Source organism: Protomyctophum bolini, assembly GCF_963924005.1.
Source record: "Protomyctophum bolini genome assembly, chromosome: 19".
In the NCBI taxonomy this organism is placed as follows: Eukaryota; Metazoa; Chordata; class Actinopteri; order Myctophiformes; family Myctophidae; genus Protomyctophum; species Protomyctophum bolini.
Genome location: NC_137880.1, coordinates 36,640,980 through 36,652,601, shown reverse-complemented (window position 1 = coordinate 36,652,601; position 11,622 = coordinate 36,640,980). Strand labels below are relative to the sequence as shown.

At 41.9% G+C, this 11,622-nt stretch overlaps 2 protein-coding genes across 2 annotated transcripts in view; one reads left to right on the top strand and one right to left on the bottom strand.

The window, feature by feature from the left end:
* Window positions 1-11,622, bottom strand: part of pinx1 (PIN2 (TERF1) interacting telomerase inhibitor 1) — a 231,501-nt gene that overhangs the window by 40,856 nt on the left and 179,023 nt on the right. The gene's annotated exons all lie outside the window — the stretch shown is intronic.
* On the top strand, window positions 3,776-5,089 carry LOC308334094 (nephrocystin-3-like; the record flags this gene model as incomplete). Its single annotated transcript, XM_080790682.1, has 5 exons — window positions 3,776-3,817; window positions 3,898-4,053; window positions 4,240-4,343; window positions 4,709-4,823; window positions 5,009-5,089. 5 exons carry the CDS (start codon window positions 3,776-3,778, stop codon window positions 5,087-5,089), a joined length of 498 nt encoding a protein of 165 aa, XP_080646808.1.

Genomic DNA, 11,622 nt, shown 5'->3' with positions numbered 1-11,622 from the left:
TTTTATTTTTTCAACCCTTTTTTTTATATTAAATTATTCTACAATGTATAAAATCTGGATAAAGAGTGTAATGTTGGTGTATGTATGTGTCTTCCAGGTGAATCATGTGACCTTGGTGTCATGCGGTGACCTTGGATGCAGTCGTCAGGAGATGGCTGGTATAATAGAGTGTCTACTCAGGAAAAGGGGGCATGGAGATGGAACCTGGACGGAGTCGATGCAGCGAGCCCCCGAGAGCTGAAACGTATAACGGTGTCAACGAATGCTCTCCCTGAGATTACGAGGCGAACGGTGCTCGAGACATATGTGCTATACAACCTTCGCGGCTCTATTAATACCAGCTCATCTTCAACCGAGCGACTGAAGGCCCCACACGGTATGTACCTGGATTATGTGGCTGTAGTATAAACAAGGGCTGTGTCACTATTACCATTACGTTACGTTGACCATTCATTGTCATACAATTTATTGCGTTTGGACAATTTTAATTGTGTTTGATGTTGAACACATGAATACAAATTTCTTCATGGCTTTTTTAGGGTTCATAAAGTGTATTGTAGCACAAGGCAGATGACTATATGCATTAATTACATTTATACTTTACCAAAAATAAATTAAAGGGACACCCTTTTGCAACCAGATCTTATTTTAGTGATGTTTGGGAGACAAACACTTTCCTGGGGTTTTTATGTTTTCCTTCCAGGACTACAATTCCCATAATGCTTTGCCTTTGGTGCACTGCTGTCCCTTGTGGATAGGGGGAGGGCTGTCTTACTGAGTCAACATGTAGTCCAGGAAGAGAGTGAGCCCAGTGTCCATGACATCATGGACACTTTGAAATGCTAAAATATCTAAAGACATATTACCCACATCAAGTGTCCCAATTGACCTTATTCAGACCGTGGCCATCTTGCCAGCAAGGTGCTAACTAGGTGCAACTTCCCAATGACTTGGACATTCATCCAAACAGAAAAGTCCTAATTGTATTAAACTAGGTCAAACTCACCAACATTGCTGCTGTATGAAAAAGCTTGAATTATCCCCTTTTAATCTGTAAAGCATTCGTTTCATAAAAATCCACCATAGACATGTTATGAGCCACTTCCTGTCAAGAAATTCCTTGCATGTGATTTTAGTTTTTGTGTTGGCGTTTGGAAGCGCTCGTTGACTATCACTCAGCGGTCCTTGCTGTTACCTCCTGTTTTGACTGTGCACACAATGCAAGAGGCAGCAGGCGGGTGCTTTACTGATAACGACCGCTTCCAAACTCTGATGCTTGGAAAATAATAATCTGTAAGGAATTTCTTGACGGAAGTAGCTCATAACATGTCTATGGTGGAGTTTTATGAAACTAATGCTTTACAGATTGAAAGAGGATAATTCAAGCTTTTCACACAGCAGCAATGTTGGGTGAGTTTGACCTCGTTTAATACAATTAGGACTTTTCTGTTTGGATGAATGGGCTGTCTATGGGAAGTTGCACCTTGCTGGCAAGATGGCAGCGGTCTGAATATAGTCAAATTAGCTGAAACAATGCTAAAAAATGGAGCGGATAGATCTATTTCCATTTATATATTTTTTTTTAATTTTTGAGAATACCTTGCCTTTAAAGGCTTGTAATTCGGAGTATAGCCTACAAATTGGACCACGGTCTGTAACTCTCGGTGTACAAATGGAACAAAGTTATGCGTGCATTTGGTGTCACAATTCAATAAATTGTCCTTTAAAGGAACATGGAGTGACTGCAGTTTCTTCCAGTGGTGTTTTAGTAGATAACAGTAGCACAATTTGAAATGTGCGTGCTATGGCCAGAGTGTGTTTGACTGGATTGCTAAATTCCTACAATGCTTTAGTGCACTTCCCCTCCTTGTGGAGAGGGGGGAGGCTGCATGGAGGTGTGGATTTGTAGTCCAGGAAGGAAGTGAGAACGTACATTTTCATGACATGTTTTTTTTTTTGTCATGAGTAAACAAAGAATGTATTGCACATATAAAACCCCCCATGTGGCCTAAACATTAAAATAAGCTCTGGTTGTAAAGGGGGTGAAGTGGCCCTTTAATGTGGTGAATAAATAAATGTCACACACTGTGATTAAGTAAAATAATTGTGACACAGCCCTGTCAGTGACTGTTATGACTTCCAAAATGTCATCCTGTAGGCCGACAACTAAATTTGTTTTCCTTTCCCCCTGTCATTTCAGAACGTGAAGCTGACAAAGTCCGTACCTTAATACCGATGTCGTCCTCTGCTGCTGCTTGCTGTTAGCATTGAAGGTTAGTAATTTAACCTTTTGATTCCTGCTTCTTGTGTAAGTGGGCTACATGCTACCATACCGTATGTTGTGATTCGCGCCATGTATCGTTTCACACCATTTGTGTGTATAATGCCAGTCCGATTCTAGTCTCTTCACTTTAATCTTTTCTTTGCTTTTAATAAAGCTATTTATTTTTGTTGTCTGAGTTTTTAATCGCATTTCGCTTTTTATTTTATTTTTATAAGTAATTTCTTTCTTCTTGCCTATCTATTGCCCTAGTTCTTCACTAGTGGACTTTGTGTGATGTGGAGGTATGTGATTTATGTCGGTATCATTATGGTAGCATGTAGCCTGCTCAACACTGTTTACTAGGGGTGTAACGATATAGTAACTGCATCGAAACATTTATTTTAATTTCAAGAAATCGAAGAGTATCGAAATTAAAACGGCAACATTGACTATGTATCGTTTTGCAATGGAAATCTGTATCTGATGTGTGTTATGTACCCATTGTCTCTTGTGTACACGAAACACACACACACAAAAGCTGTTGGCTTTCTTGCATTTATCCTTTTGATAGTGATGATAACTATCGACGGGGGAAAATTCAATCATCAATGGTAGTTACAGTTTCAGTTTATTTTTTGCTTGCTTCATTTTGCCACTGTTTTATATCGCATCGGCATCTTCCAACCTGTAGAATAGTGACACGTCCTCCTTGGTTCCCAGTTCAGAGAAAGAAAAAACAAGTATGTTTTTGGTTCCAGTTCTAAACTTTTAGGATTCTGAACCAATTCATTTTCAGTGAAAACTCTCTAAATTGATTCCAAATTAGGCGGAACCGGTTCAACCCCTGTAGAAAAGTAGCCTGTCAGGGTATCCAAAACTGTTCATACAGGCCCTGCAATCCTCACTGATATAAACTGTGTGTGTGTGTGTGTGTGTGTGTGTGTGTGTGTGTGTGTGTGTGTAGCTCTGTGGTGGAGGATAGTGAGGAGGCCTTTGTGAAGAACCCGGATGGCTGCCCCCTGGTGCTGTATCTCAGGACTGGAGAAGACCAGCCTCTCACTGGATCCACCAGGCAGCTGCTGGAGAGGGTCAATGCAGCTGACAAAGCAGCAAAAGTCAAGGTGTGTGTGCGTGTGTGTGTGTGCGCGCATGCGCATGCGTGTGTCTGTGTTCAAGTGTAACTTTGCAGATGTTCAAGTGCAGAATTCATTGGATTCTTTCACATCAGCCACTCCTACATGGCTGGCTTGGACATCTTTGCCATGGACATACAAAATGAGAACACCATCAAAATCTAAGAGTTCCCTCGGAAGTCTTGCCACGGACACATTTATCCGTGTACACTGTACGGACATGTTGATGACCCCTGATACACAGCCTTTCTGTATACTATGATATGATGTGTACATTCACCTACTGTAGGTGGTGGATCATAGTGGTTCCCCAGAGGATGGAGCAGCCTTGATTTACGCCCAGCTGGAGAAAGTCGTCAAGCAGGTATAAAACAGTATTATGTCATTGCCGTTGGGCAGAATCCTCATTTGTCATACAACAGTGATGCACAAAAACAGCAAAAAGAATAGCCACTGTGAGCGTATAGATATTTTTAAATATCGTCTCTGTCACTGCTTTAGGAGTTGCTGGGCCTGGAGGGGACAGACTCGGGCATAGACGAGGGACACGAGGAAGACTCGGGCGACGTGCTGTGGGACCTGCATGACGAGCAGGAGCAGATTGAAGCTTACCAGCAGGCCTGCAGCACCAGCTGCTCTCAACTAGGCTTCCAGAAGGTAGGGCACATTCCCTCCTGATATCCTTAACCACGTCTCTCACATCTCAGTCACTAATCAATGCAATCTGAAAGTTTTTCCAATTGATAAAATGTTATTTTAACCAATCTGTATAATGTCTCACTGTCAGGGAGGGCATACAACGTACGGAATGCAGATTTAAATGATTTCTTCCTGTCCTCTCAGTATATAGATCGTCTTAATGACATGGTGGCAGCCCCTCCGCCAACCCCTCCACTGCTGGTGTCTGGAGGTCCAGGCTCAGGGAAGTCTCTCCTGCTCTCCAAATGGTAACAACTACTGTATTTCACCATCCAAATGACTGTTAATATATAGTAGGTTGCGTCCCCACAGGCAGACTTGACTTGTTTATAGTAGCTCAGATTTATGTAGTGCTTTTCTAAGTCGATTTACGTAAAATAAAGGGAACCAACTTTATTATTAAGAAAAAACAAAAAGAACAACTGTGAATTGGAAGGTCGCTGGTTCGACCCTCTGCTTGCCAAAACTGTGTGTCCTTTTTATGTGGGAAGCGGGAGTCACTGTCCTCATAATTCAACATCTCTAAAAGTTTAATTTAGGTTATTTACCCACTCCCACCCATACAAAATAATTTAGCAGCATCCCCCATTGATTGCTGTGTAATGTCCTGCAGGATTGAACTTCAGCAGAAGCAGGCCCCCAACACTTTATTCCTCTATCATTTTGTTGGCCGGCCTCTGTCCACCAGCTCAGAGCCCGTTCTGATCATCAAACGCCTCACTGTCAAGGTAAGGTGGCCTTCAGTTCCCACAGAGTCAAGCTCAGCATTCTGTCAAGGTTAACATACTGTATACATTTGGCGCTGTCGGGCAGAAATGTATATCGCTGGATTTCATTGTTTGTTTTTTATTATTTATTATTATTATTTTAATGACAGGTTTTTTTTCTTGTCTGATTGATTGTTGTCTCATAGTTGCTGCAGCACTTCTGGTCCATCTCAGGTCTGTCCATGGAGCCTAGTAAGATCCTGGAGGAGTTCCCACGCTGGCTGTAGAGACTGTCGGCACGCCACCATGGAAACATCATCATCATCATCGACTCCATCGACCAGACACAGGTACAGTACACCGTACTGCTGGAACCCACGATAGACCAGCGGTTCTCAACCTTTTCAGGCCGCGACCGGCCCAAATTCTGAACTGGGCCACCCCAAAATAATCATGTGTAATCACATTTGAACTGGGGGAACTGGGGACCCCCCAAATAATCATATTTGAACTGGGGACCCCCCAAATAATCATATTTGAACTGGGGACATCCACCCTGACAAGCACTTGGGAATAGTAGGAGTTGAGGCATTACTTTTAGTTTGACCCAGTCCACAGATAAATAGAATATATAGTTTCACAATTCTCTTTCATGATTATAAAATTTGGCCAATGTTTGACCAATCTTTTGTTTCGATTTCTTTTAGGAATTAAAAATCTTAAAAGTACTTAACTTGTCAATTTATTGACAATGATCTGACCCCCCCCCAAAATCATGTGGGGACCCCCAGGCCGACCCACAGGTTGAGAACCACTGTGTCAAACAATCACATGAAGCAGACATTCACAAGGCTTTTCTCTTTTGCTTCCAGCAAGCTGAAAGGCACATGAAGTGGCTGATTGACCCTCTGCCCGTCAACGTGAGAGTGGTGGTGTCTGTCAATGTGGAAACATGTCCTCAGGCCTGGAGGTGAGACACATCAGAAAATAGACCACGTATCTATCATCAAATATTCAGTTGTTGTCAATGAAGCTACGTGCAATCGCATCCAGCATGTGTATCCTGTTATCTGTTCCAATGCTTCCATATCTAAATACCTTTCTGAACAAGCAATAACGTACAGTACAAGAGCGGGTACTATACTGTGAGATATGTTGACCCTACAGTGACTATATTTCACCGTACAGCAGAGCAGGTATGCTGTGTTATTGCTTTTATTTCATTTTGAAATGTATTAAAAAATTTCACTAAAGGATAAGCCCCTTGAGTTGCAGTCTTTACTTTTGTAATTGTTAACTTCAACAAAGCGCTGGGTTCGGAAAAAAACAACAACAGACGAGCCTTTATTTATTCTTCATCTGAGGAAAAAAGCACTGCTTTCATGTAATAAAGTACGGGACGTGTATGGTATATGCGTGCCATTAGTGGGCGCGTAGTTAGTCAATTAATGCTCCGTTGCATGTCGGTATCACATGCTCACAATGGCTAATCTACAAGCTCACAACTTGTGCGTGTTGTGAGGTTATTGAACGGCGATTTTAGATGCGCGATACCGCCATAAGACAAAGTATAAATCCGTCTTTAATTGTAAATGGTTGTGTGTGTGTGCCTGCCCAGGTTTGGCCCACCCTGCACCTGGACCCACTGAGTCCCAGGGAGGTGAGGAGTGTGGTCAACAGAGTGCCAGGCCATGGAGGTCAAACTCACCAAGGACCAGGTGAGGGGGGCATAACAGTGTGGACAGATGGTCCTAAGGCTCTGACAAGCAAATCGGATTTGTCAGCCGTCTGCTGTCGCCCCGTCGAAGTATCACCAGTATCTAGCCCATATCGTACGGCATACTATAGCGCGCAGTTTTTCATCATTTTTGAAGATTTGAAAAAAATGACGAAATGACAAAAACGATGGGTTATAGCCCATGTTTTTTGAAATTTTGAAAAAAAAAGTTATCCTCGTTTCTCATCATTTTGGACCATGGGCTATAGCCCATATCGTACGGCATACTATAGCGCGCCGTTTTTCATCATTTTTGAGGATTTGAAAAAAATGACGAAATGACAAAAACGATGGGTTATAGCCCATGTTTTTTGAAATTTTGAAAAAAAAAAGTTAGCCTCGTTTCTCATCATTTTGGACCGTGGGCTATAGCCCATATCGTACGGCATACTATAGCGCGCAGTTTTTCATCATTTTTGAGGATTTGAAAAAAATGACGAAATGACAAAAACGATGGGTTATAGCCCATGTTTTTTGAAATTTTGGAAAAAAAAGTTAGCCTCGTTTCTTATCATTTTGGACCGTGGGCTATAGCCCATATCGTACGGCATACTATAGCACGCCGTTTTTCATCATTTTTGAGGATTTGAAAAAAATGAAAAAATGACAAAAACGATGGGTTATAGCCCATGTTTTTTGAAATTTTGGAAAAAAAAAGTTAGCCTCGTTTCTCATCATTTTGGACCGTGGGCTATAGCCCATATCGTACGGCATACTATAGCGCGCAGTTTTTCATCATTTTTGAGGATTTGAAAAAAATGACGAAATGACAAAAACGATGGGTTATAGCCCATGTTTTTTGAAATTTTGAAAAAAAAAGTTATCCTCGTTTCTCATCATTTTGGACCATGGGCTATAGCCCATATCGTACGGCATACTATAGCGCGCCGTTTTTCATCATTTTTGAGGATTTGAAAAAAATGACGAAATTACAAAAACGATGGGTTATAGCCCATGTTTTTTGAAATTTTGAAAAAAAAAGTTATCCTCGTTTCTCATCATTTTGGACCATGGGCTATAGCCCATATCGTACGGCATACTATAGCGCGCCGTTTTTCATCATTTTTGAGGATTTGAAAAAAATGAAAAAATGACAAAAACGATGGGTTATAGCCCATGTTTTTTTAAATAAAAAAAAAAAAAGTTAGCCTCGTTTCTCATCATTTTGGACCACACCGATGCTGGACTCTCCACTGCGCTCCCTGTTGTCTTCAGAAATCACCGAATGGTTTGTTGCCTCAGTGCCTCTCTAACCTTTCACAGTCCTAGTTTTTATAGTCCTATATATTTTAAGGTCACTGCGGTCCGCTGAGCAGTTTGCCGTCCCAAAGAAAAGGCAGGTTTACAAACCGAGAGGCAGACGGCACCATTTGAGTATAGATGCCCCCACATTATGGAATGAGCTTTATTACTGTATACCCTCCCAGATCAGAATGGTGCCCTGTACTGTACTGTACACTGTACATTTACACTATAATGTCTCGCCTCGTGTCTCGCTTTTATAACTTTGGCTGAAGCCAGCTTGCGCGTTGTCGTCTCTGCCTGAATGCACTGACTGTGTCGACTCTTTTGTGTCTTGTATTTTCCGTTGTGATTTATGTTTCTTTCATTGTGTTTTATTAGCTTAGAGCTTAAGTAAGTACCAGGTCTTATTCCATAACTTGAGTAAACTAAAGACCTGGAGGCGTGATCGATGCTCTTTGGCCACTCAGAAAGTCAGAATAGCCAAATGGCATTGATCACGCCTCCAGGTGTCAAATATTCAAAGTTGCTTCTTGCACACAAAGACCCCCAGGAAAGTGTTCTAAATCCTCTAAACGTCATTAACATAATATTATTTTGCAAAAAGGGTGAAGTGTCCCTTTATTAATGATGTAACCAATTGTTGGTGACAGCTATATGGGTCACGTGGTGTTGCGTGCTACTAGCCTACGTCATTCATAGTAAAGTCAGCTGTTCAGGCATTTCATGAATGGAAGGAGAGAGGGGGTGAACGGGGAAGGTCCAACTTCGTTGACCGCAATCGCTTTCATTATGCTGTGATTCACTGTGGTATTTGTTATAAAATATAACAAAAGCAGTACCCTGGCCTGGAGCAGTGATTCTCATGCGACTAAAGCAGCGAGTCTGACAGCTAAAACGTTTCCCCGCTTTAGCCTGATCGGCGTCATACGAGACGCCATACACCAATGTTGACTTGTCATCTGACAGCAGAGTTCAACACTTACATTCATACTGATGACATAATGTTACCTTATATTAACCCTAGAACACTAAACATATTTTTTGTTACACCAATCACCAAACACGGGTATATTTTACCCAATATAAAATATTCCATAAAAAAAACATTTATCATCAAAATATATTGCAGTACAGCAATACATGGCAACTGGAGCTTTATCTTCTTTAATATTTCGTCATGCCTTTTTACTATAGGCCTATAAGTACTATATGATTAACTTTTTAAAACAATTTAATATAAACCATGAAAAGTTTAATCATACACTTCAATGCAGCCAATTCAGTTTTACTGTCATGAAATTAATGAATTAATAAATACATTGTGCGTGTGTGTGTGTGTGTGTGTGTGTGTGTGTGTGCGCGCGCGCGCGTTTGTGCGTGCGTGCGTGCGGGGGGGGGGGGGGGGGGGTTCCTTGACGCATGCGTCCTCAGGTCGCTCACGCCACGTACCTTTGGTAAAATCAATAACCACACCCACGCCAACACCACCACGCTGCTGGAGGGTTTGTTGAGACAATAAAGCCGTTTGTTTTAATGAATAACTCGTAAACATAACATTTCATTGACACGGACATCGAGTAGGCCGTCAGTGTTTTTACCAGGCTGGAGAAAAACAACAAAAAAAGCTTCTACAAGAAGCTGTGGAAACTCATGCAGTCTGCGGTCTAGGTGAGTCGAGTGTTTGCAGCCAGGTGTTGGCTTGGGCTACGGCTACTGTTAGCTTATTTAGCTCAGTGGTTTTCAAGGTCCATTAGCCTATTTGTACTGCTTTTGAGCTTTTTAATAACGGCTGCAATGTTGGTGAGTTTGACCTTGTTTAATACAATCAGAGAGGACTTTTCTGTTTGGATGAATGGGCTGTCAATGGCAAGTTGCACCTTGTTAGCACCTTGCCATTAACTCTGTGTGTGTGTGAATGGGCTGTCTATGGGAAGTTGCACTGCATTAACATATGCTATTGTTAAGTGTGTGTCACAGCATTAAACTATAGTGTGTGTTTACCACCAGGTGTCACTGTTGCACAGCCTAACAGACAGATACACTACAGTACCATTCAATTCAAAGGGCTTTATTGGCATGAGAAAACATACGTTTACATTGCCAAAGCAGGAAGAACAGTACCACTCACTTCAGGGTCAGATTTTTGTTTTAAAGTTTTGGGAGTTTGGAAGCGCTCGTTGTTGTTAACTGTCCTGCATTATGTGCAAATTCAAACGGGTTGATATGCAGGGCCGTTCAGTGATTTGAAACGAGCGCTACCTGCACAGAATGAATAATAAATAACATGTCTACGGTGTTCAATCAAGTACATTTTGAAATCCCGACGACCATATTTCGACATGGAAGCATTGATGCTTTTGCTTAAACGGATAGTTAACAATGTTTTAACTTGAGCTGTATGAAATACTTGCCATTAATATAGTTGCTGCAACTGTATTGATCGATTGCCAGAGTCTCGTGGTGGGAGTTCTGCTCTGGTTTTGGTGAATATTAATCCATTATGGACGGGAACCCCTTTTGGTGTTTTAACTAAGCATTATGTCATACTTTAGCTATTGAAAAATAGCAGATCTACAAGCTCATAGTGCGCCACCGAGTGGTGCGCTACGAGCTTGTTGCGAACGCAGTGAGCACTTGCTATGAGACCTAGCAGATCATGTCTGTCTGTGTGTCTGTCCCGCTATCCAAATATGGAGTTTGTTGCATCAGCAATCACTCAGCTCCATATATGGGCACAAAAGGGGCCACAAAAGGGTCCACATATACAGTAACAGCGGGACAGACAGACAGACAGACATGATCTGCAGGGTCTCAGCTGCGTTCGCTTCCCGCGTTTGCGCGTCTTACTGGTAGGTCTGCTATTTTTGAAGAATTGTGAAAATGCTGCACAAATCTTTGAATATAATATTCTTTCAGAAGAGGACTTTGTATTTATTTCGATGTCAGGCCTAAATGGGTTAAAGGGACAATGTTCTAAATCTTCTAAACAAATATTGTTTTGCACAAAGGGTGAAGTTTCCCTTCATTTTCCGGTCACTTTGTGGGGGGCGCTGGGGTAAAATAAATGTGTTTTCTACCACTGCCTTTTCGACCAATGACAAAGCTTCTAGGAACATCTTTGAATGCCGATTGTGGCCCCTAGATGTGTTACAGAGACGTAACATTATTTTTTGAGCGTTTTACTCATATCTGGCTGTCTGAATACCAAAGAAATCAATTCAAAGAAATGTCCTTAAAATTTTGAGAAATATTGCTTCTAGCAGCTTTAATTCTCAGGGCTTCTTGGTAATCCAGTCCCAATGCAATGCCCATATATGGAGTGTCACGGCAGCCTCCGTGTCGCTCTGTTCTCGCTTGTGTCACGAGGCGTGACGGACTGATGCCCGTATATGGTGGAGTGACTGATGGGTCACGCCACGGGTTTTGCCGGTTTTCATAGTAATCTACGGTCGCAATTATTATGCAGAATGTCCCATTTATTTCACACACGTTTTCAAATGTATAAATTGTATACAGATATTTTGAAAATGGCAGATCTATACAAACTCAACAATGTGTCACATCGCATGCTTGTAGATCAGCAATTTTCAAATGGCCGAAGTGTATATAGGGCTTAATGTGTGTTTTGTAGTAATGATCTAAATCAGTGGTTCTCAACCAGTGGTCCGGGGACCACCAGTGGTCCTTGAGAGGGTTCCAGCTAGGTGGTCCCCAGCTAAATGATGGTACCCAAATGGACCCTTATAGAGCGTTGCAGTCCCGCCCCCTTTCATGACGACGAGAGACCCGGAAAAGAAT